Source organism: Stegostoma tigrinum, chromosome 14, assembly GCF_030684315.1.
Source record: "Stegostoma tigrinum isolate sSteTig4 chromosome 14, sSteTig4.hap1, whole genome shotgun sequence".
NCBI lineage: Eukaryota > Metazoa > Chordata > Chondrichthyes > Orectolobiformes > Stegostomatidae > Stegostoma > Stegostoma tigrinum.
Window position 1 is genome coordinate 57,109,248 of NC_081367.1, and position 26,575 is coordinate 57,135,822.

At 42.9% G+C, this 26,575-nt stretch overlaps 1 protein-coding gene across 10 annotated transcripts in view; it reads right to left on the minus strand.

The window, feature by feature from the left end:
• The window catches only part of LOC125457484 (TRAF2 and NCK-interacting protein kinase), a 228,425-nt gene that overhangs the window by 39,569 nt on the left and 162,281 nt on the right, over window positions 1-26,575 (minus strand). For 4 of the 10 annotated variants that reach the window (XM_059651177.1, XM_059651179.1, XM_059651178.1 and 1 more), the window contains 7 exons: window positions 24,546-24,632; window positions 22,371-22,562; window positions 11,249-11,413; window positions 9,886-10,146; window positions 7,086-7,192; window positions 6,052-6,227; window positions 3,326-3,423 (listed from right to left, as the gene is read on the minus strand). In XM_059651177.1, coding sequence (XP_059507160.1) covers window positions 3,326-3,423; window positions 6,052-6,227; window positions 7,086-7,192; window positions 9,886-10,146; window positions 11,249-11,413; window positions 22,371-22,562; window positions 24,546-24,632 — 1,086 coding nt within the window. Of the gene's footprint in view, window positions 1-3,325; window positions 3,424-6,051; window positions 6,228-7,085; window positions 7,193-9,885; window positions 10,147-11,248; window positions 11,414-19,831; window positions 20,234-22,370; window positions 22,563-24,545; window positions 24,633-26,575 lie in introns of all 10 variants that reach the window. The other 6 variants (XM_059651181.1, XM_059651182.1, XM_059651186.1 and 3 more) reach the window with 5 other exon arrangements.

The window sequence follows — 26,575 nt, forward strand, 5'->3', positions numbered from 1 at the left end:
GCAGCAACCACAAGCTCCCATTGGTACTGCTGAGCAGGAAAGAGCTGCCAGCCTCTGATTGGGTGGCAGCTCTCAATGGACAAGAATTCTATCTCAGGGATTTTTCTTCACCACCCTGTTCAATGCCCAATACAGACTTATTTAATATGATAAGCCTTGCTGAAAAAGAGGCAACATTAAACTTTTGTTGGCAAGACAAAACTCCCGGCCACACTATTCAACACCAATAGCACATCTTTTTCTCTGCCTTTCATAATATACATTTTCAGGAATCCACTGATTTTTTTTCTTGTATTCCAAAACAAAAGGTTTCTTTAAAAAAAAATGCAACTCCATTGTTCACACAGCAGTTGGGCAAGGAGTTTTGTTGAAGTCTCTCTAGAATCACACATCACAGGAGCAGACCATTCAGCCCATCATGCCTACACTGACATTTTTGAATTCAAATGGAGTCTTTGGCTATTTTTAAAGTAGAGGTGGATGGATTTCTGGTAAACAAGGATGTGAAAGGTTGTATGGAATGTGGTGGAACCACATCAGCCATGCTGTTGTTCAGCATTTGATGGACTGGAGGAGCCTAATGACTCCTAACTTGTATGGTCACATGTTGGTAAGTAGAGAGTGGTGGTGAGTAGAGCAAGGTTTATAACAGGGTCTCCCATGGGTCAGTGTGCTTTTCTTGATCTATATTAACAACCTTGACCTGGGTGTACAGGGCACAATCTTAAACTCTGTGAATGACACAAAACCAGAAGTGTTGGGAACTGTGAGGAGGATAGTGATTGACATCAAGTGGACAGAAAGAGGCTGATGAAATGATGGCCATATGGCAGATGCAAATGAATGTAGTGAAGTTTTGAATGATTCATTTTATTATAAAGAATGGGGAGAGGCAATGTTAGACATGAAGGATGCACTTCTAAAGGTAATGCAAGAGCAAAGAACCCTGAGGTTATATGTGCACAGACTATTAATGGTGGAAGGGCAAGATGACAGTCAGCGAATAAAGCCTAGAGTTAGCGAGGCTTTAGTAATCAGGGCATAGTGCAAAAGAGAAAGGAGATTATTATATGAACAAGGAACAAGAGTAGGCCTGCTCCATCATTCAATACAACCGTGGCTGATCTGTCTTTAACTTCAACTCTACATTCCTGCATATCCCTGGTAATCTTTTATCCTCTTGGTAATCAAAAATTTATCTACCTCATCCTTAAAAACGTTTCAAGATTCTGCATCTACTGCCTTTTCAGGAACCTTCATGAACTTACTCTAAGCCTTTAGAAACAATTTGGAGAGGTATGGCGGATTTTAAGCACCACACGACAGGAAATATAAGGTGGGAGAGAGGGACCCAGAATGGTATCAGGGAAGAGAAACTTCAGTTATATCAATGATTGGAGAAACTGGGGTGTTTATCCTGAGAGGAGAGAGGGGGTCATGGTGAGACTTGATTGATCAAAGTCATGAGGAGTCTGGACAGAATTGATTGGGAGACACTGTTCCCATTAGTGCAAGGATCAAGAACCAGAGGACACTGGTTTAATGCAATTGGTAAAAGAATTCATAACAACAAAGGGAAAACCTTACATTCAGTGAATGGTTGGGATTTGGAATGCATTGCCTGAACGTTTGATAGAGGCAGCTTCCTGGGGCAGTCAGTGGTGCAGTGGTAATATCACTGGACTAGTAATCCAGAGGCCCAGACTGAAGCTCCAAAGCAACTGGTGAAATATACATTCCAACTTGTAAAATCTGGAACATTGGATGGTGAAGGAAGTTACCTAAAGGTACATCAGGATCTTGATCACCTGGTCAGGTGGGCCGAAGAATTGCAGATGGCATTTAATGCAGGTAAATGTAAGGTGTTGCATTTTGGTAAGACAAACTAGGGTAGGGCTTATATAATTAATGGTGGGGCCCTGGCAAGTGTTGTTAAACATTTAGACCTACCGGAGCAGGTACATAGTTACTTGAAAATGGTGTCACAGGTAGACAGAATGGTTAAAAAAATGCATTTGGCACACTCGCCTTAATCGATCAGATCATTCAGTACAGGGCTTTGCTAGATATTGGTAAGGCCACATTTGGAGTACTGCAGATAATTCTGATCGCCCTGCAATAGGAAAGATGTTATTAAACTGGAAAGGGTGCAAAAATGATTTCCAAGGATTTTACCAGGATTGGAGCGTTTGAGTTACAAGAAAAGGCTGGATAGGCTGGGACTTTTCTCCCTGGATCATAGGAGGTTGAGATGTGGCCTTGTTGAGGTTTATAAAATCATGAAGGGCATGGATAGGGTGAATAGTCAAGGTCTTTTCTCCAGGGTAGCGAAGTCCAAAACTAGATGTCCTGGGTTTAGAGTGAATGGGGAAAGATTTAAAAGAGACCTCGGGGCAACCTTTTTGCACAGAGGGTGATGCGTGTAAGGAAAGAGCTGCCAGAGGAAGTGGTGGAGGCTGGTAAAATTACAACATATAAAAAGACATTTGGACAGGTACATGGATAGGAAAGGTTTAGAGGGATATGAGCCAAATGCAGGCAAAGGGGACTAGTTCAGTTGAGGAAACCTGGTCGGCATGGATGTGTTGGGCTGAAGGACATATTTCAATGCTGGAGGACCCTATGACTCTATGAAGCCAGTCTCTGTAATGATGCTAACAAAACTATCACTGATTATTGTAAAATCCCATCTGGGTCCTACAATATACTGCAAAGAGGGGAAATCTATGACCCTTACCAGGTCTGGCCTACATGTGACCACAGATCCAAAGCAATGGTGCTGACTCTTAACAGTCCTTTGAAATGGCTGGGCAAGCCTATCAGTTCAAGGACAATTAGGATGAGCAATTAATCATCCTCTTCACACATCCTGTGAATGAATAAATAAGTTAGTTGTGGTTTTCAAAAATTGAAAGAATTGTATAAGATCCTGAAAAGAAAAAAAAATCGCTAAGCTACAAGGAAAATATAGGATTAGATAATTTACTCTTGCCAGGTGCTGGCCTGGATAGACTGGGCTAAATGACCTCCTTCTGATTCTATGAGGCACCAAAAGAGAATTGCTTCTACATCTGAAAAGAAAATATATGTCGGGCTAGGGAGGAAGAAAAGGAAAATGTGTGTCTAAAGGAATATCTTTTTCAAAGAAGCTTGATGGGCTGAATGATCTCTTTCCGTGCTGTCAGTTGCAATTAAATTTAGATGATTTCTGGGAAGTAACTAGTTTGTCATCCTACGAGTAGCAAGGGCCTCCAGTTCATGGAGTAGATCTGTGAGTGGATTCGTGTGTAGGGAGTGTGAGGACAAAACTTTTAGGAATGCTTACAGCAGGTCTCCCAGGTCGTGTCAACTCCCGTCCCTCTTCTGCTTTCACTCGCGAACTCTCATGAGGAAGAACTGGTGATCCTTCAGGCTTCCCAGTTCCTGCAACATTTCAACAAAACAACATTGAAACTCACAAAAACACCTTTGATAACAGCAACCTGCATTAGTAAAGTGCCTTTAACCTGGTAACAAGCCCCAGGAATCACAGAGCTGGTACTGACATCAAGACCAATTAGGAGACATCAAGTCAAATGACAAAAGGCTGGACCGAAGGGGTCTGTTTTAGAAAGTGTCTTCAAGGAAGACGGCAAGTATGGACTTTTAAGGAGAAAATTCCAGAGTTTAGGGTCCAGGCAGCTGAAAGCATAGCTGTAAAAGGTTGAGCAATTACAATCAGGATGCCTCAAGAGGCTAGAATTGAAGCAGCTCAGAGACTGAGAGGGTGTAGGGCTGGACTAGATTGCAGATGAGAGGTGAGGTCATGGAGGGGTTTGACCATGAAAAGGGGAGTTTTAAAACCTTCATATGGAAAAAAAAATCACCTGTTCAACATTGGAAACACAGGACATCACATTGTTAGCACTGAAATGTCCAAAAATATTCAGCATGATAATTTATTGTGTTTTTGCTTGAGAATCAGCCCTCCCTCAAGTCTTGGAAAGATGGTTTTCTAGTGTCTCACCAGTGGAAGGCTAGCTGAGATGGTTTTCCAGGGCTTAATCTAGCAATGCATTTCCTGATCCAAGCTGCCATTTTCTCTTAGGATCGGAGACCTAATAATATATGGTACAAATTCAATGGACCAAATGGCCTCCTTCTATAATTCAGCATGCTCCTTTGCATTGCAAGACCCCAGGTTTGAAACCTTCCCCACACCGTCCAGGAATCAAAAGAGCTGGCTGAGGAGTCATTAAGGAAATTGCAGATTTAGAAAATCAGGCCATTTGGCTTAACTGCTCAATGCTGGCTCATGCCTCATAGGAGCATTCATCACCCCTCTTCACCTCATCTTCTATTCCTTTCTTCCTTAAGTGCTTCTCCAGCTACCCTTCGCTATGCCTAACTGCTCAGCCCAACCACTTCTTGTTGTAACATGTGTCACATTCTTAGCTTCTTTGTCTCTAAAAGATTTCCTTGAAATGCCCTTTGATTTATGAAGGACGGTCCTATAGTTATAATGTCTCATTTTCAACTCTCCCACAACTTGACATTTCTTCTCCAATTCTGCGTTAATGAACCTGCTCTGAATTTTAAGGTCTGCTTTTCCTGTACTCATTCAGTCAGTCATTCAGGGATGTGAATTTCCCTCACTCTATAATTCAATGAAGAGTATTGGGTGGCATGCCAGGAGCAGTGCCAGGTATACCTAAAAATGTGGTGTCAACCTGGAGGAGTTTCAATAAAGTGATAAAGGGAACTGCAGATGCTGGAGAATCCAAGATAATAAAGTGTGAAGCTGGATGAACACAGCAGGCCAAGCAGCATCTCAGGAGCACAAAAGCTGACGTTTTGGGCCTGGGCCCTTCATCAGAGAGCTCACTGGCAGGCTCACTGAGCTTCAATACAGGACTACTTACATGCTAAATAGTGAAGGCAGAATATAGTAGATAGGGCTAATTAATCTCAGGCAATAGATCGGATTTAAGCTCTGCAGTTAATTCCCACACATTCAGTCATAAAGAGTGGTAGAAAATTAAACAAGTAGCAGGAGGGGCTTCCACACATAAAATATCTGCACCCTCAGTGACTGGGAAACATCTGTGCAACAGACAAAACTGAAGTATTTGTGTTAACCTTCAGCCAGAAGTGTCGAATAGATAAATTATTTCACCCTCTACCAGAGGTCCCCAGCATTACCAACCAATTCAATTCACTCTGCATGATATCATGCTAAGGTGGTAACCCTACAGCGAGTAGACTGAAATGGCAGCTCACCACCACCTTCTCAAGGGCAGTTAGAGGTGGACATTAAACGCAGGCCTAGCCAGAGATACACGAGTCTCATGAATGAACAAAAACAGACTTTAATATTCATAAGAGGTTCATCAAAGCAGGAGCGCAGAAGATACTGCCATGTATGGAAGCGTTCAAAATTGGAAGTTTTATACATAGGATTATCCTTTACAAATCCAATAGAGAATTCAAGAAACTCCTTTATACCCAAAGATGGTAAGAATGTGGCACTTGTTACAACAGGATCTGGGTGAGGTCAACAGTGTAGGCACAATGAAGAGGTAGCTGGATAAACACATGAGGGAGAAAGGAATAGAAGGATAAAGGTGAGGTGATGAGGGGATTGGGTGAGCTCCTGTGAAGCATTATCTTTAGTACAAAGGAGTTGGGCCAAATGGCCTGTTCCTCTAGATCTGTGGAAGTGCCTTAATTTGCTCCCCAGCCGAGGAGCACTTCTGTTTCCTGGACAATCCAGAAAGTGTTTCAAACTGGGATTTTGTAATGCAACACAGGACACAATTTGCAATGAGTCAAAACCTAGCATCGTCATAACCACTGGGTACTAAACAATGCTGATACCTCCCTACCCCACCTAGGCCCCCCCTCAAAATTCATCACACTCATCTTCTCTTCCACCCTCCCGCTCACCATGTCCCCAACAAATGAATCCCCCATCTTTTCTTTCACTAACTACCTCTCGTCCCTCCTCCATCATCACACACTCCTTGCTGTCTCCCTCTGCTCTCCATGGACCTTCCGTCCAGACCTTCTTACCCCGAATTTGGTTGCGCTCATTGGATCCACTTTGGGAACCTGGTTGGGAACTGCTCTGGGATCCACTCTGGGAGCCAGGTTGGGAGCTGGGAGTGCTGGAACTGGATGAGCTGCCACTGCTGGTGCGTTGCAGAGGAGTCTCCAACAGGTTGTCATTCTTACGCAGGTCAGGATTACTGCAGGGGAAACCAGATAGAAGTCAAAACTAAGCATCCTGCACAAAGAAGAAACTTCTGCAAATATCTCAACTGACAGAACAGACCCATCACAGAAACTGAAGGATTAGGTTTTGATTGAGGGATCAGAGACTGGGCAGAGATTGAGACACTGGAGTCTGAGGGATACTGCTTAAGCAACTGGAATTGGACAGAGACTGAGGAACCAGAGAATGAGGGACGGTGACTGAGAGGTCAGACTGGATAGAAGCTGAGGGACTGGAGACCAAAGAGTGAGGGACAGTGGCTGAGGGACCAGGGATTGAGGGACAATGACTGAGGCACCAGAGAGTTACTGAGGGACCAGAGACTGAGGGACAGTGACCGAGGGACGAGGGACGGAAACAAGACTGATGGTTCAGAGCCTGAGCAGCCGCCAAAGGAAACTGTGGTATTGGTGTAATGGCACTGGATAACAATCTTGAGTCTGAGCTTGATGTTCTGGTATCATGTGTTTGAATCCCAATACAGCAGATTGATAAAAGAGAATGCAACAAAAATTTCTAATGGAAAACCAAATGGCAACCATGCAACTACTCTGAACTGACATAAAAATGTCTAGTTCACCAAAAGTGAAAGTTGCAGACACTGGGCGGATCTATTGAGAGAGAAAAACAGAGTGAATGTTCATTGAGTTAAATATGACTCTTCTTCAGAACTGATCACAGGGTGAGTCATGGGGGTCAATGAAGAAGAGAGAACACATATTGCAGCGAAATTGCTACAACCTTGAATCACCAATTCTGAAACTGCGAATTAAAACACCTTTTCTGCAAGAATTTCAGAATTATTCAAAATCCTTCCTTCGGTTCATATTACCTTGCTCGTATTAACTGGGCACTGGGCCGATTAGCCAATCCACTGCTGTTTCCGGGTGAACTCTTGCGGCCTGGCGCTGGTGAGATGGACGTTGTCCTCTGAGGGACCTGATAATAAAAAACAAGGTGCATGATGAAGAATAGAGAGCTGGCAGTGGTGTCAACAGAGAGATGAGAAAGGCAATCATGTGGTTTCTAAATTGGTCACAAAAGAGAAAGAAGCACAGAACTTCATGTTGCAGCTGATCTTCATTGTGGTGCTGAAGATTGGCGAGAATCAAACTGAGGTCTTTAAACACGAAAGTGGTTTACTAGGCTAGGCAGACAGAATCCATTCCCACTGGTTTCCCAGAGTTTGGAACAAGGTGACACAACTATCGTATTTGAGACAGAAAATTCATGGGACTGTTCTCCTTAGTAACATAAAAGAGGACATATGGAAGCATTCAAATCACAAACAGTTTAGATTGAGTACACTTCCTAATCTAAAGTGAGTGGAAAACTGGAACTCTGACTCTTTCCCGAAAATCTTTCCATGTTTCAAGGCTGCAACTGGTAGTCTTTAAGATGAGTAATGCAATTGAGCTTTCGAGAAAAGGGCTGGTGGAATACAGATCAGCTGTGATCTAACTGAATGTCGGACAAGTTCAAGGGACTGAATGGCATCTCTCTGTTCCCACCAGCGAAACCAAGTGAAAACAATTTTCCATTGCCAGATGGACTGCATGAGAACATTTATTTGTGAATGTTATACTGAGAGGTTACATGCTTAGGAAGATGCTCCATCCTGAAGTCAGTCACCTTGCCCCATCGAGTCAGTGCTTGGAAACTGGATTCCAATATGCAGTGATTTAGACACAACAAACAGATTTATCTCAGCATTACAGTATTAAACTCCATCTCAGAAAGTGCTTCATTCATCTACAATCAATCACTCACACTGAAGTGCAGCAATAATATGCAGGCAGATGTGGCAGCCATTTTGTGCAGAGCAAGAAGCAGCAATGGGATGAGCATTCAGTGAGAGAGCTTTCTGGCAGTGTTATTGGACAGAAGAATGTTGGAGATTATGATAACAAATAAACTCCCCACAGTGATGGAATGGGATTTTAATTTCTGTGGAGGGCAGTTGGGTGGTCACCTTCATTGCTGTGTTGTTCCCAGTCTATTCCTCCTAATCTGAAAATGATACTCAACTTCACCAGGCAAAACAGGTCAGGCATTTTACTTCTGAAGGCTTCGTGGCTTTCAAATGATATGGAGGGAGAACTGACGGGCTGAATGGCCTCCTACTATATTGCAAATTAATGACTCCAACTGAAGAAGAAAGGGCCGTTCTCCTTGGAAAAATATATGCCCACATTTGAAAGCAATCAAATTCACGAACAAAGCGTAGAGCTGGATGAACACAGCCGGCCAAGCAGCATCAGAAGAGCAGGAAGACTGACATTTCGGGCCTAGAAAAAGGGCCAAAACGTCAGCCTTCCTGCTCCTCTGATGCTGCTTGGCCTCCTGTGTTCATCCAGCTCTACACCTTGTTATCTCAGATTCTCCAGCATCTGCAGTTCCCACTATCTCTGAAATTCATGAGCAATTTTTTTTGAATGCATAAAAAGAAAACTGTTTCCAGTAGTAAGATGACCGGTAACCAGAGGGAAACAGATTGAAGAAAAATTGAGGGAAGAAACAAAGGCAAGAGGAAACAATTTGTTTCCTTTAAGTGTCAAGTTATTGTGATCTAGAAAATACTTCCCAGATAAGAATTGGATAAATAATTGAAGGAGAAAGTACAGCACTGGAAGGGAGAATGGGATGAACCACATAGTCTTTTCTGAGAGACAGCACTGGCGTGATGGATTGTCTGGGTTTCTTCTGAGCTTTACAATTCGATAGAAATAGTATTTGCTGTCCCAAAAGAAAAACAGAATAACCTGGCATTCTATCATTCTCAAAGGCAAATTAACAGCAGGAGACTGGAATACCTGAAGATTCAGACTGACAAGATTTGTAGCGTGGATTGTGGATGAGGTTGCTGACTCACTTGCTGAGCTGGCTGATTGGAGCTGAGGCGTTTCATCGCCATGCCAGGTAACATCATCAGTGTGGCCTCCGACGAAGTGATGTCACGTCATCAGAGGCCACACTGATGATGTTACCTAGCACGGTGACGAAATGTCTGAACTACAACCAGCCAGCTCGGCGAACAAGTGAACAGCTTCATTAAGACTGACAATTTAGCTCCAGGTATCTCGTCCCTTTCACTTGCCCAAGTGCTGACCTAAAATCCCACCATTGGATGGTGCTTGACCCAGATACCACTGGCCTGGTTTGATCTGAATACCTTGCTTGTATGTAACCTACAATGTAGGGTACACCTTGAACCTAGGATATGCCAACCCTCCAAGACTGTCTTAAAGTCTCCAGAAAGCAAAGATTAACCTGGTCACAAGAACAAAAAAATCAAGAAATGAAAACAAAAACAGAGGCTTATTTAAATTGCTGCCAACAATTTCACTTATCTGTTCCAAAAATGTCGGGAGATTGAGGGGGTGAGGACAGGCTGTTGCATAATCAAAATCAACACTTTGCTAACTAATAGTGTGTTCATGTTCTAAATTGGTAATGATAAGATTCGTCTCTGGGATAGGATGCTTACTGAGATACCAGCGACAGGGGCTAGGTGTGAATGGAGTTCATGGGCCGGTAGCTCCTGGAATAATGTCAGGTCTTGACCACCCTATATCGGCCTCATTGCTGCCTTACAGAGAGAGATGAGGCGAGATGCATGACGAGTTGATTACCTTGGGTGGGGTGTCCTCCTCTTGCCTGTGCCAAACGCTGCCCCCACACTTTTCTTCTCTTGACCCAAGGCGGGGAGGAAGGGGTGGGGTTTCTGATGTGGGGTCGGAGTTCTGCCGTGGCATTTCGGCACGATGTGACACTAGCCCCTCTTGTGAATGGAAAGCACTGGACATACTCTTAGATGGCTGCTCGTGAAGGGACTGGGAACCCGTCATGGAAGTGCTGTGCGGTTTCAAAGGAACCAGGTGAGCTACTTGGACCTGCGCAGAAGGAAATTAGAGTTACCTCCCAGATCTGCAAATCCATTACATCATCTTGTGGCAGATTTGAGGCCAAGCATATGGTGTTTGTCTCACACACATACCGAGTGACTGTCGCAAGGAAGGGATTTTCTGTGCATGTAAGTAATGGAGCCTCATCCTCTAGAATTGTTGAAAAAGCTGCTGGACACAATGATGATGAGGTGAGGATAGGTGGGTAATGGGGGGAAGGGTTCATTCACTGAAGAAGGGAGAATAAGTGGCTTTCCTATCTTGAGGTCACCTAATGGCCCTGTCTCCTGAACTTTGACCTTTGTGTTTCACTCCTTCCTAATTCTTATCCTCCAGATGTTTCTCCATTCCTGTTATCTTATTCAGACTTCCCAGGTTTCCAGGATCTGGTTCCAGTTGATGGGGTGCATCGGCATAAGATTTCCAACCAGATTTGAGACCAACCTGAGCTATCCCTGAGTCTGTCATTCTGAAACTGGCTCAGCACAAGCACAGGAACAGGTAAAGAAGCACTAGGGAAAGTGCAAGTGTCTGAAAATTTCCCAAACTCAGAGATTCTCACCGTTAGGCATAACAAACCAGGAACCTTCCAGGAAACATGAAATTACAAATGGGCTCATTTGTCTGAACAAAGGAGCTGTTTCCATTTAAGGGGCGGGGGAGGCACAATGGAAAGATATAAAAATTTACTGGCCACTGTGACAGTCATTAATAAATCCAATTGGAAATTCATGAGAAAATTCCTTACCCAGATGGTGATGAGAATAAGGAACACCTTACCTTTGTGTGGTTCAGACAAAAACAACGTAGATGTACCTAAGGAGAGGCTGAAAAAATACATGAGGGTGAAAGGAAGAGAAGGATATGTTGACAATGGGAGATGGGGTTTGGCAGGAAGAGGCTCGGAAGGAACATGAATGCCAGCAGAGGCCCATGTCGGGCTGAATGGCCTCTTTCTCTGTTGTAAAATTCTACACAGGGTTGCGAAGCAGGCATAGCATTTTCGGGAAGCATCAGCAATCCAGAATATTTCAAGCAGTCCTCCATGCAAGCTAGGTGAGGGGAAAGCAGGAACTATTGACTCTGCTACCTGAGTCTCTACAGGTCTATGCATTGGTGGGGTTCGTACAGCCTGCACTGCACTGCTGCTAAATGATTCAGAACGAGGCGGCATGCTTGGGTCAGACATCCTGTTTCCCATCTTATGTGGCATTGCTGGTGAGCTCTGGCGGTTTAACTTGGAGCGTTCCTCCACCTAGAACCAAGAAAGGGTGAGGAGAGGGTGGATGGTGAGAGAAAAAAAAAGTGTTAGCGACTTCAAAGTAACACCTTCCAACTCGTGTGTTGAAAACTTTTCCCAACACTCATCATAACACAGAGCAGAATATAACATATACACATTGTACCCATGCCAAAGAGGGCATACAGAGATCTGGGAATTTATTTCCACTTTTCTTGGATTGAATTTTTTTTTGCAATTGACCTAAGACGGTATATTCTGAATGCATCAGAAGGAGAGGGAGTGAAATGGAAAGGGGATTTTGGAACATATAATCAAATAAGCAAATAAGATACAGGGAATTGACAAACATTATACTTACAGATCCAAAGTGGAAGCTTTCTCAAATTCTTAAATCTCAGGAGGCCTTGCCAGCCAAGATTTCAAGGATCTGAGACAGTTGGAGTGGTGCTTTGTTGAAACTCTAGATCTGAGAATGAGTCAAAATTTTAAGGATTTGAAATATTCTGCTTCTGCTTAAAAAGAATTGCATTTTATACACCAGGAGTTAAATTCTTTTTGCATTCAAAGCAGATCAATAACAGAAACCAAAATATAGCATACCAAAAGCACACCAAAGTTGAATAATTTCTAGTACAGACTTGTCTGAAGCTGATAGTAATTAGTCAGACTGCACTACCTCTTGCAATACTTTTGCTACATTCACAGTCACGTGACCTGATTACAAATTGAATGGAATAAAATGAAGGATTCAAAGGAACTTGGAGACTTTCAATGTCAGTGCTGGTTACTAATTCCTAATCGCTTCAGGCAAGCATTCCCAGACATTAGAAATCCGATTACGGAGAGATGAGGAAGTCCATCAGATCCACAACCCTCGGCAGCCCAAGAGAAAATAGGAGGAACCAAAAGAAGTTTAAAGATCATAGCTGCATGATGCGGCAAATGTATTGTCTTCAATGTTCCAAATCGATCAAAATCCAAAGGAAATCCTTTTCCAAAACTTGAGGTTCTTACTTCTAAGAAGTGCAGGCTGGCTTCTGAATGAGGCTTTTCAGGCTAAGCTTTGAAGTCCAACAAATTGAGAAATATTCCCTGACCCCTCCTACTGAGAGTTCCAGGTATTTGGCCATGTGTGTTGGGCGGATACAAAATTCAAGTTGGATTGTTTCGTTTGGCAGGCAGTCTTTGTTTTACAGATTAGGCTTTCCAGCAAACCAGAGACTTCTCTATTCTTTGGGTCTTCTATAAGTCACAGCTGAAGAAAGCCACATTACATCTTCACTCTTGGAAAGGAAGATCAGGAAGTTTCCCTTACCATAACAGAGCCTGTTTCTGGGGCTGCATGGTGGCACAGTGGTTAGCACCGCTGCTTCACGGCACCAGGGACCCAGGTTTGATTCCACCCTCGGGCGACTGCCTGTGAGGAGTTTGCACGCTCTCCCCGTGTCTGTGTGGGTTTCCTCCGGTTTCCTCCCACAGTCCAAAATTGTGCAGGTTAGTTGGATTGGCCATGCTAAATTGCCCATAGTGTTTAGGGAGATGGGTCTGGGTGGGATGCTCTGAAGTTCAGTGTGGACTTGTTTGACCAAAGGGCCTGTTTCCATGCTGTAGGGATTCTATGTAAACGTGTCCTATTGTCACCTTAAATCGAAACAACATAAAAGATTTACCTGGCCTTAAACCAATCAAGGGTTAAGCTTACATTCAATTATCTTTGATCTTTTCTAATTTATTCATTAATAGGATGTAAGTAGCAATGGTAGGAGCAGCATGTATTATTTTCCCCTAATTGCCCAAGAGAAAGTAGTGGTCAACTGGTTTCCTGGGCCACTGTTTTTGGTGAGGTGTAGATACATCCATAATGCCATGCAGGAGGCAGTTCTGGGATATTTATCCAGTGACATTAATGGAAGGGTGATATATTTCCAAGTCAGCATGGTGAGTGGCTTGGACAGGAACTTGCAGGTGGTGGTTTTCACCTGTACCTGCTGCCCGTGTCCCTTTAGATGGTAGAGGTCATGTGTTTGGAAGGTCTTGTCTTTGCGAGTTGCTGCGGTGCATCCTGTGGATGGGAGCCACTGCTTCCACTGTGCATTGATACAGGAGAGAATGAATGTTTAAAATGGTAAATGGGTGCCGATCACTTGGGATACTTTGTCTTGGATGGTGTTGAGTTTCTTGAGTATTTTTAGAGCTACACCCATCAAGGCATACAAAGAGTATTCCATCATACTCCTAAGCTATGCTTTGCAGAAGATGGACGAAGATGACAAATCAGCAGATGAGTCAATACAGTGTGGAGCTGGAGGAACACAGCAGGTCAGGCAGCACCAGAGGAGCAGGAAAGTCGACATTGATGAAAGGTCCTGACCTGAAATGTCGACTCTCCTGCTCCTCTGATTCTGTCAGACGTGCTGTGTTCCTCCAGCTCCACAACTGTATCAATTCTGACTCCAGCATCTGCAGTTTTTGCTATCTCCAAGTCAGTAGATGAGTCACGTTTATTCAGAATACTCAGGCTGAAACTTATTCATGTAAATGACAGTATTTATTTAGCTGGTGCAATTAAGCTCAATATTATTGATCAGAATGTTAACAGTAGAGAAACTGATAATTCTGTTTAATGTTAAGGGGAGGATGATAGATGGTCTCTGTCTTATTAGATAAGGTCATTGTCAGGCACTTTGTGCATGTGAACATTACAGCCATTTATCAGCCCAAGCCTGAATGTTGTCAGGTTTTGCTGCGTGTAAGCGATCACTGCTTCAATATTTGGGGAAAATCTGAATGGTACTAAATGCTGTACAATTGTCAGTGAATATCCATAATTCTGTCTTAATAGTAGAGAGAATATTATCCCTGAAGAAGCAAAAGGTGGTTGGTATAGGATACTACTCATAGAAACTCCTGCAGTGAATCTCTGGGGCAAAGGTCTTTGATCTCCAACAACCCACCTTCCTTTGGGTTAGGTTTGACAATCAATGGAGAGATTTTTTTCCTAATTTCAATCAACTCCTTGATGCTGCAATTTGTCAAATGCTGCCTTAAAGTCAAAGGCAGTGATTCTCAGCTCAACGCTGAAATTTAGAACTTTTGTCTATGTTTGAACAAAGATGTCAGGAGCCTAATGATCCTGACAAAACACCAACAGGGCTCACTGGGCTGTTTTTTTGGCTAAATGACTTTCTCAAGTCATTGACACTTGATGTTCAGTTGTATTGAGTATTGGGGTAGTAATTTGTCAGATTAGATTTGTCCTGCTTTTTATGGACTGAACAAACCTGAACAATTTTCGACATTGTTGGGTAGATGCCAGGGTTGTCACTGTAATGGAACAACTTGGCGGGGTCCACAGCTCGTCCTGGAGCACTAATTTTCAGTACTACTGCAAAGATGCTGTGAAGGCCCAGAGACATTGCAGTGTCCAGAACCTTCAGCCACCTCTTGGTATCACATGGCGTTTAGACTGGCATCTCTGATCTTGGAGTTGAAGGAGGAGGCAGAGATTGGTCATTCACTCAGCAGTTTTGATTGATTTCAGAATTAGTGTTTAATATGAAAAAGTGTAGCAAGGAGAAAATCAGTACAAAGTGGGTGAGTTTTAGTTCCCTTGGTTTCTGCTCTTACAGGAGCTAAAATGACCATTTATAGATCTGGAAGTGTTCACATAGCAGCGACAGAAAAAAGCTGCCATTTCAGTTCAGGCCAATAGCTTTTTCAATTTCTTATTCCCACTGTCCACCGTCAAATGTTTTTAAAAGAATAATTTAGAAAAATGTCTCCGTGATGGTCACTACATTCTCATCCCTTTCTTTACTAAGTGGGAAGTCTCACTGGAAAAACTATAATCGCCAATGAATCCAGGCTTCTTAGAATTTCGAACCCATTGTTTGAAAATTAATTTTTGCCATTTTATCATTTGCTCATTGCTTGTTGCCCTTGAGAAGGTACTGGTGGGGTTTAACCAGTACACTCTGTGGTGAAGGTATGACCACAGTGCTGCCAAGTGGTGAGTTCTAGGAGTTTGACATGGTGAACACAAAAGAATGGGTGATAAATGTCCTACTCAGGATGGTGTGTTATTTGAGAGGGGAACTCAGCAGTAATGGTGTTCCCACGGCACGTGCTGCCATTGTCCCAAAGGAGATTGAGGTTCAATGTTTGGAAGGTGCTTCTAAAGAAACAAGGCCCCTCCTTTCTCTTCACTTCAACATCATGTTTTAGCCTACAGGTTTTGAATCTGGCATGATTCTCATTATTATTTAATAATTAACTTCCCACACTGCCCAAACTGAGCACCAAATGCAAGAAAGTACATACATGAAAAATAAAAAGGGCAGCAGCTGAAGTGTTTAAAATATATCATCAATGACCAATGATAACTAGTTTGTCATGCGACCAGTTTTCTGACTATTAATTCTTCAACCTAAATCTGGTCAAGCACTCCCCATCTCCAGCAAACCTCCTCCAGTACTAAAATCTCCCCGCTACCCCTTCACTCCTCCAGTTTCTTGCTGTTAATTGCTCCACCATCGATGGCTGTCCCTTCAGCTAACTGTACCTTGAACTCAGGAATTTCTTTCCTAAGTGTCTTCACCTCTGTCTCCTCCTTTAACTTGCTCTTTTGCAGGTGAGGTAAAACTACTCCTTTGGCTAAGCATTAGATGAATTTTATTGGTGAAATGCCTTGGGACATTTTACTAGATTATAGATTCAATTAAAATGGAAATTTGGTTTACAATGAATGAAGCTTTGAGATTCACTTCCAGATGCTAATGCAGGTATGCATTCAGCTCTTTCCTGTGAGCCCCATGAGCATCATGGGTCTAAGTGAAGCTCATCATTCTCAAGTTAGTCTTGCCAATGATGAGGGGAACTCACATTAGTACAAAAGTAAACTAAGAAATGTACAAAAGTGCTGTCAGAAATATGTCTACACTGAAAAGTCTGAAGATTAGTAGACCAGGATAAGAACTGCAGCAACTTGGGGAAGGCACTTATCACTGATATTAAGTGAAAATACATGAAAATGGAAGAAAATGAGAGGGTAATGAGAGGGCCACTGAAATTGTCACTGGTTAGTGAAGTGAAGTACATACGCAACTGTATTTAAAAACAGTCCATTGAGTCTTCTTCGCCAGTCAGATAGATCATAGACAATCTTTTATCTCAATGCCACATTCCTATATCCATATCCCTTGATGTCATTAGTCTCTAGAAATGTATTGACTTCTGTCTTGAACCTACTGAACAATTGACCTTCTTCAACCCTACAGGACAGAGATTTCCAAAGATTCACAAGCCATTGAGTGAAGAAATGCCTCCCAACTCTTAAAATGGCCTAAAGTACACCTTCAATTGGATATACCAGATCTCTTGCTATTTAAAACAGAGCAGAGAAGTTCTCACTGGCATCCATGGGCAATATTTATCCCATAAACAACATCAGTAAACAAAAAACTGGTAATTTTCCTCATTCATGTGAATTTGGTTTGTCCAGAAGATCTGTGATAAAACGGTGTGAAGCTGGATGAGCACAGCAGGTCAAGCAGCATCAGAGGAGCAGGAAAGCTGGCGTTTCGGGTCAAGACCCTTCCTCAGGCTTTCAGTTAAACTGATCTTAGAGCCTTGCAGCTCAAAAAGGGAAGGGAGAGGAGAATGCACAATTGTAACATCCGTGACTTTGGCTGGAACGATTGGCTTGGGGCCTCGACTAATTGCAAAAGGTGATGTAGTGAGAGTGACAACACATGATCTATACTAGGTTGTGACGACAGTTGTTGTCCTTTAAACAGTTTCTGCTGTTACTAGGCAAGAAAGCTAAAAGGTGGGAAATCAGATTAGGTTCTAAAAGGTATAATGCCAGATTTGAAAGTTTGTTTGCTCAGTTCCACTGTCTACTAATCTTCAGATGCCATATTTCTGTTGAATACATCAACAAGATATTTTGAAGCAATCAATAGGAGTTTTAAGTAAGCTCACATTCTTGTCTTGGACATCTATAATTTCTTGGTGTTAAACATTTCTATGAATGCTATCCTAACCTGTTGACTACTGACCCAGATGGAACTCAATTTTTTTTAAACAGTGCACGAGAGCTTCTTTCATGATCTTAAGAAATGTCTCATCTCCTGAGAAATCTAGAGGTGAGCTGCGTTTGACAGAGTTGTTAATATGGCAAGTAGGTAGGCAGGTTATTGGTGTTCATTGGTTAATAAATTGACTGAATGGATATGAAGGGAGAAACAGGTGAAATTGGTGTGTGGAAGGAGCTGTAAGTTTGAGTAGCAAGGTGCTTGTGGAGCAGTGGTAGAGTCTTTTATTCTGGACTAGGAGAACTTGCTTCAAGTCCCACCTGCTCCAGAGGAGTTTCATATTATTTCTGAATAACTTGAGTGGGAAATATCTAAGATTGAGTAGTAAGGTGCTGATGCAGCAGCCGTCATATCCATATCTCTGAGCCAGAAGGTCTGCATTCAAGTCTCACGTGCTCTAGAGATATGTATTCACATCCCTCAGCAGGCCAATTAGGAATTATATCTAAGATTGAGCGGCTAATGAACTCTATCCACAAAGAAAGAGGTCTTGGTTTAATGTTGCACTGAATGGCTTGGATCTAGACTGACAAGAGTCTTGACAAAGATGGCTAACGCAAATTCCAAGAATAGATATCCCAGTTAAGCTGTTGCATGAACTAAATAGAGTTTTGAGGAGAGTATGACGGTCAGAATATAAAGTAAAAATCACCACATTACCAGAGGGCCATAGACTGCTTTCTCATTAGACAAAGGTGACTGAAGATGAGTTTAACCTGAAGGTCACCAAACCTCACGCAAAGGGTAAGGTTTGAGAAGGAGGGGCTGTCATTGTGACCTTAGGCAGTATGGGAATTGAACCAACTAACCATCCAGCGCACTGAGCTGGGGCAGGCTCCAATCCAAGCTAAGCTCCCCAGGCAATTGAACTAGTGCTCAGGAGCATGTAGGCCTGGAAAAGAGTGAAACAAAAACAGAAATGGCAGGTCTGGCAGCACCTGTGCAGAGAAAGCAGGATTAACATTTCAGGTCCAGCGACTCTTCTTCAGAACCCTAGTTCTTCACTTCTGAGGAGGGGTCACCAGACCCAAAACAGATGTTGCCAGACCTGTTGAGTTTTTCTAGGAGTTTGTTTTTGCTTCTGATTTCCAATATCTGCTGTCTTTGTTTTATTTTAGTCTGGAAAAGAGTGATTATCAGGAGAACAGCAACAAAACCACTCAGGAGGCCATCATGGAGATTAGTGCATAGACAATACGGCACATTATTTTGGTGAACTGGGCAGTGAAAGTGCATGTGGACTGAGGGAATGCAGACTACTCCTTTGTCCAGCAATGTGAGACATTTGGTACCACTGAAGTGGAACATTCAATTCACTGCTGTAAGAAGCTGATTTGCGCCATTTGGGAAATCTGGTAAGCAGCATTTGCCTGATACTGTTCTCAGGGTAAGACAAAGATAGAGGGAAAACTGGATTGGTTTCTGGAGATTGAGGGGAGGAACACCAATTTTCATGTATTGGGCTGTCTGCTGATTGGAGGCTAAGGTTACTTTGATAACTGTCTGGATCAATTTCCAATCTTAATACTGGAGTGTGGCACAAGTTAATCATGAGGTTTTCGGTTTCTGAAGACTGAGTTGAGTTTTCTGATTTTATCTGCTTCTGGGGAGTACTATGTGGTGAAGTGGGTGGCAATTCCTCTGAGGAAGACTGTGTAGGAAAACGCATGAGTGTACTGTAATGAGCATGATGGCTGTGGGAGTAGGGATCCCCTGGCAAGTGGCCAAGAGAGCTGGACAGGGTTCTTGAGGAAGCATTGTGTCCCATGGGGCGGAGGGGTGAGGGACACCCAAAAGGGATGCTGTGACTGGTGAGAAATTCAGCAGAGCCAGAGCATGGGCAGTGAGGGAAAGCAGAAGAGGAGTGGGGATCAGCAAGATTTGGGGCGCTGGCCATCTTTTTCAAAGAGAGCACATAGCCGGGCTGAGGGACCATCAGAGCATTTGAATTCTGTGGTGGAAATTTTGTAGGCGCTGATAAGAGAGAGGCTGGGGAAGAACAAGACAAAAAGTCCTCAGGAGAATCTGGAGACAAGCTACAAGGAGACATTAAGGAGGGAGATTGACGGTAAGGAATTGGTATGGGCAGGCTCGCTGTTTCGTGGAATGTTCCTTCTTCAGAAATATGTCTATCATTATTGGGATCCACTCTTATCATGGGAATATTTGGAACTTTCTCTACCACCCCACCAGGTTTCATGGTGAATCTGTAATCTAGGGGCCTTGCAGTTTTATCTACTGACTTCTTCTTCTTTTTCCTAATTACTCCACCATAACCAATTGTAAAGATGTATTCATCTGAATCGCCTTGTGGATTTGCAGAGGTGACCTTTACATGCTTCTTCACCATGCTATTGGGTCCAAACTCAAAGGTCATCTCCTGTGACTGTAGCTGCTTGGTCTGTGGCCGTAGCCGTGGTCGTGCCACCCTGGCCTGGTCCTCCTTGCAGGTGTGTGACTTCTTCTCAGTCTTTGCTTGGGCCTGGGGAGGCGACATTCTTGCCGGCCCTGTATGATCAGAGACTGGCGCCGTCAGGACTTGGCGTGAGCCTTTTCCGTCGATTAGAGGAGAGGCGAGAAAACTGGGTGCCACAAGGTGTTGGCCCGAATGGGCATGACAGGACAAATGGTGAGCGGACTGCTGGTTGGTGATGTCATTGAATGATGGCCACTTAGTGGCAGGCACTCCATCTTTGACTGGGCGTCGAGGAGAATTACTGAGCGATCGCTTCTGTACCTGGGGTTTGGATGACAGAATTATTTGTTCAAAAAGAACAGTAAGCTCACACCTACCTGGGATAAAAACCAGAATGATATTTTAATGAGCACCCACATGTTTTATGTTGGCCGAACAAAGCTGACACCAATAAACTAGAGGGCTCGTATAGTGAATAACAAATATGTGTCTCCTAGCATTGGAGCAACAGGAGGCCATTGAACCTGATACCACAATGTATTTGGAACGTGACTGATCTGGACCTCAACTGTATTTATTAGTTTTGATTTCATAAACCTCAGTACTCTTTCCCAACAAAAATCAACCTCTGTCTTGAAACGTTCACATTCAACCACAGTGACTGGTTCAAATGCAGGTGGCTAGTGGGAGTGGGACTGGAGCAGTCAGAAACTTGCCTATGTTACAATGCGTTCAGAGCAAGTGCTCACAGAGGCTGCCTGTTGGAATATGTCTCAAAAAAACATCAAGGATACTGGGTCATTCAGTCCCTCCAATCTGTTCTACCATTCCATCAGATCATGGCTGCTCTATGCCTCAACCCCAGGTGACCATCCTGCTGTTTCTGACTGAAATTACCCATCCCTAGCAAAGACCTGCCGTCCTTCCTGGTTAGGCAAAGTCTACATTCAAGTTGGTCGATTCACTCATTAAAGACATAACATTCTCCTCCCCCACTCCTGGTAAAGCTGTCAAACACTCCAGGACAATGCTGGAGGTTCCAGAAATGGAAGGCTGATTGCTGGCGTAAATAGGTTATAAAAATATGAAACATTGAATGTACTGGGGGCAAAAAGCCTCTCTGAACTCTGAATATCGGAGACCGAGAAATGCCTCCTTTGTTGCAACAGTCAAAATTATCCACAAGGGTAAGGAAAAGTCTTTTTTGCTTTCTGATTGGTGTGGGCAGGCAGAAGATTGACATGTGAAGTGACCATTGATGGAAGGGTGAAGGGGGGAGGGGCAGGGTGAAGTCATGTGATCTTCAGGCTTATATTGAAGTGGTTCACGTTGAATTGACAGGGGACAGGAATTCTGGTAATTCTCTAGAACATTCAGCCAATTGCAAAGACATCGTGACTTTCTCAATCAAAATATTTGGAGGACATTTTCCTTTCTTTCTCACCTTCCATCTTTTCCTGATGGAGTTTGTGGGCTATTCAAATGTGTGGAAATCCTTGTCAATCCAACAAAGAAGACTAGAGGCAGAATCCTGGGTTAAATTCTTTGCTCCAGCCCTAATGTGTTCAGCACAGTTTGAGTTCTCAACCACCTTGCTGGGTGGCATCAACGAGCACAGCCCAGACGGAATGACCAAGGGACCCACTGAATAAGTTGCAGAGGTTTCAATTCTTGAGCTATAGGTGTGCAGTAGACCCAGATTCCACCTCAGCCTAGTGAGTAGGGCTGCCACAGGCCTCCAATGTCCTCTGTTGGTTGTGTGTACACGTGTCTGCAAAATCATAATGGTGGGTAAGGAAATGATAGAGAGGGGAGTTGGGGAAGAGAGGGAGGGTGGAAGAATCAAGGGACATATAAGATGTGGAGGGAGGTAGAAGAAGAAAGAGACCTGGAGTGAGGAAGTGGAGAGGAAGAAGAATGCAGGAGGAGGGGAGGAAGCAACAAGGTGAAAGAGAGGAAGGAGAGATAGGCAAACAGAGAAACAGAAAACAAGAGAGAGAATGCAAGAGAGAGAGCAAGAGGGAGAAAGCAAGAGAAAAGGTGAGAGACAGAGAACAAGAGCTAGAGAAAACAAGAGCAAGAGAAAGCGAGCGAGAGAAAGACAAATGTTGCAAGTGAGGAATCACTGGGGAAAAGCTTTCAAGTTCTGAAAATTTCAGAGAAGACAGTCAACGTTGGCTAATTTCTCCAAAATTATATTCAAAGATCATCACACTGTGTAAAACAATCTAGTCCCAGCTGGTTTAATGCAGCATGGGATGTTGGATGTATCTTTTATATTCAGCAACCATCACTGAGTGAAGTCACTTCACAAGACCCTATCAGCTAAAGAAATGAAAAGAACCAACTGGCCCCCACTTTGACAGCCTCATCAATACCAATCCCATTGTGCTCAACGGCAGTGCACACACAAAACAACAGTGCAAGCAGTCCTAGAGATATCAGTTGGGTTGCCTACCTCTTTGGCCCAGGCTGGCTTCTCTGTTGGGTTCATACTGTCCTTGTAGTGATAAAGTCCCTTCTTCTCACCAGATCTTGGCTCCAACTGTTGCTGTTGCTGGAGAGACACCAGATAAGCCCGTTCCTGCTGCAACTGTCGCTGTAGTCGTTCTGCCTGACGTTGTTCTTCCAGCTGCTTTCGCTTGTACTCCTTTCAGTCGTAGACCAAACAGAAGAGAGCGCATAAAACCTTCACCGTGTTTGTTAGTGACAATCAGCAACGATTGAAGTTACAAATTATTCCACTCAGTGTGAGAATTTCATCCAATCTATTTGAAACTACATTCAAGCCCAGATCACATCCTAGTCATCCACATCAACAAATACAAGTACAAACAGATTTAGGGCTGCCACTTTCATATGAAATTAATTACAATTTCCATTTTTTCCGATTTATTTTGCAAACTAGCATCTTAAATAGTTGAAATTTCATAGGAAGTTCATTAACTTGAAACAATGCAAGATAATGAAATAAAAGTTAATTAAACTCAATAAAAGTTGCAATAAACCACATATCTCTCAACTTGCGTTTAAAGTATTGTGGAGAACAGTCTCAAGCCCTGGAGGGAATAATAGGATAAGAGTTCTGGATCCTGAATGATACTCTGACCATCCAGTCACAAATGATAGATGGGTTTGTCCTATAAACTGGGAGTGTTTTCTTGGCTCGCAGTGAGGAAGCAGCTACCATAAAGCAAATTGGCTCAAGCTGCCTCAGTTAAAGAAGCTGGTTTAGAGGAGGTCTTAGGTATAAATATGGAACAAGCTTAAGGAAGAGTTTCAGAGTTGAGGCTCAAGTCAGAGATGGTTCTACAGTTAATCAAAAATTGGGGAGTGGGGCATGAGGTAAGCCTATAACAATCACAACATTGTCCTTTGGATGGAGCTGATTAGAGGAGAGGGAGAGGAGACCACTTGATTTAACATATATTTCTGCTTCTGATCCATCCCTAATTGCCCTCCAAATGTTGGTGGTGAGTTGCTTTCTTTAGCTGCTGTTTTAATGGAGGATAATGATTTTGAGTTCTGAATGCATTAGGAGAGTGGAGATAATGGAAAGTAAAGGCAAGATGTAAGTAACCAGGCTAGGATACAGTGTCAGAATGTGCACTGACTGATGTGTGGCGGGGTTTGGGAGGCTAAATGAGAAGATGTCAATGTAGCTAAGGGTTGCAGGTGGCAACCGGGTGGAAAAGGTCAATTCTAATTATAAAGTCTAAAAGGAATTAAGACTTAATATTTACTAATCCCTCACCCTGACATGGAGTAGAGGATCAGAGAGTACAAGCATTTATATTTGACCAGAATAAACTCTCAAATCAGTGGCAAGCCATACAGTTCACTTAATGTGTTAACAGTGTCCACACCTATTTTAATGGCTGATGAGTTTCTCAGTATGTTGCTTATCAGCTGTTGCAGATTAATAATTACATTTTCAAATTATAATGTTCTGGCAGAATAAAAGACAAAAGCAAATCCAAAGAATTCTCTATTGTCTAAACTGTCCACCTCAAACTCTCCTCGGACAGGTATAACACAGGGTTAGATACAGGGTAAAGCTCCTCCTACTCTTTTAAACTGAAATTGTCTACACTGTCGACATCAAACATTCCCAAGATAGGAACAGCATGGGGTTTACATTCAGAGTTAAGCTTTCCCTACATTATCCCCATACAACACTTCAAAGAGAAGTTCAGCATGGAAGCAGACACAAAGTAAAGCTCCCTCTACTTTTTTTTAAAATGAAAGTATAGCCCTCTTGATATTGCCCCATCAAAAACTCGCAGGATGGGTACAGCATGGAATTAGAGACAGAGGACAGGGGAGAGAGGGAGGGAAAAAGGAAGAGGATGAGACAGCAGTCCTATTAAAATAGCAAGATATTTTGAAACAATGCAACACAGTTACTTGGAATGATCGAATAGAATTACAGTTCAACATTTCATTCCTGCTCTCTTATAAAATTCACAAAGGAAGCTAACTGAACTTATGATGGATCACTATAGATTTTTAAAGTCTGTCTAGGCAAATATATAATAGCACAATGAGGGAACAAGGGAGGAAATTGGAGGTGGGATTGTGAACAAGGAGCTAGGTGAGCTTTGGTTCCAGGTAAATAATATTGGTGCATTACCAGTAGGAGAGCCTGCTCCTGCAGAAGTTGTTGTTGCAAGATCTCTAACTGCCTCTGTTCTTCCTCTAACTGCCGCCTTATGTACTCCTGCAGACATCAGGGACAGAGATTCGGACAGACAGGTAGGAAAGGAGAGAGAAAAGGAGAAAAAAAGAAAACAGGAACGATTTCAGAAAAGGAGGAGAAGGAGACAGGAATGCCCGAGATTCAAGAAGCTTGAACCAAACTGAACTGAGACATATGGTAGTTCTGTTTCCGGAATAACAATCCAGAGTCCTGATCTAATAATCCAGAGTCATGAGTTCAAATCTCATCATCGAATCTGGGAGCTTACATGCAATTCAATAAATAATTGCGGAATCCCAAGTTACTATCAGCAATGGGTAACCATGCAAGTAGTTAGATCACGGCTAAAAGCCCATCTGCTTGTGAAAAATTACAATGAAGGAAATCTGCCACCCTTACTAGACCTGGCCTACATTTAACTCCAGATTCACATGAGGCTAACTCTGAAATGGCCTCACAAGCCACTCAGCTATGTCCAAGAAGGCAGCTGTTCAGAAATAAATGGATCTTACGAGCCAAAACAAAAGGGATGCCCAACACAGCCGTAGGATTAGGTCTGCAAATTCTACCTGTCTTCCGACCAGTGGGTTCTGCTGGACATCTGGGTTTTAAGATTAGACCAACTTCTGAGAATGTGTGGCTGGGTGTCTGCTCCTAGCAACAGCTTGTGTTTTGCACAGCTGGCCTGCAGGAGATGTATTTGGAACAGTCAACTCAACCAGCTCCCTGTTCCATCCCACACTGGGCCACACTGATCCGGAAGTTATTTTTTCTGCATTGGATATTTCAGTAACCTCCATAACGGAAACTGAAAACATTACTGAAGTTGGGGGTTTGATCTCCAATCAATTCCAAAGGATAGCAAAGCTCATGGGACAGCGAATTCTGTGTATATGAATGTGTTTTAACCACTTTGCTTCTCACAGGGAATGAACTTAGTGTTGTCGCTAGCTTTTGAAATTAACTAGCATCAACAGTTTCATTACAGAGCGCTATTTTGGGTTTGTAACCATGTTCAGTTCAATCTGACTCAGCTTTCTGTCGTCCCTTCAAAGTGCAACAATTTTTTTTATAAACAGGAATTTTTTTGGCAAGCTTTAAAGAATAAAGAACAACAGACATTATGAGCAGAAATTAAGCCAAGAAATTCTTCCCAAGTACAACTCCTGTAAGTCCTCTCAATCAGATTGAACGCAGAATTTTACAATCCTGGTTCAATTTCTCTTGCATGGTCCATTATTGTAAAAAGAGATTTCAGGACAGACTGCACTGAAAGGCATTAAATAAAGTCCAGAAAAATATGTGTGAGTGCAACGATCGCTTAGGGTAGTTTGGGAAATGTGACTCCGGAGAGAATAAACTGAGCTACGGCAGATTATTTTCAGATTGAAGGAGATTTAGGAGGCAGGAGGAGCTGGGGCAGGGACAAGATTCAAATCCAAATTCAAATAAACATTGTCTTAGACCCTAGGTACAAACATGCTGTTGATGTGCAGCACAGCTTGAGTTGTCAATCCTTGAGAAGCTGCTGGTTAGTCTCTCGGGTGCAGCTTTGAGCAACTCAGAATTAAGCAAAATTGTAGGGAACTTTGAAAAGATTTGCAAGTTTTCATTTCTCATTTTTAATAATATTTTTGTTGATTAGTTTAGAAGTCAGGCAGGAAAAAAATTCAGACAATCAAGAATGATCCAACAAAGTCCTGAAGAGGCTGTTCATTTCCATAGTCATCTCCACGGTTGTGATACCACATGTCATGAAGGTGGACATGCCAAGTATCAAATGCATGGGACTATGAGGGGACGTGATGGTGGGAGTCAGAGGTCTTGTACTGAAATCTTCTGGATTACAATCAAGAACAGTGACAAATAGTCATCCATCTGGTTCATCAGATCTTTGCTTTGTAAGAAGCCATCCCATGCATTCACCCAACTTCCTCCCCTTGATTATTTGAAACACTTCACTA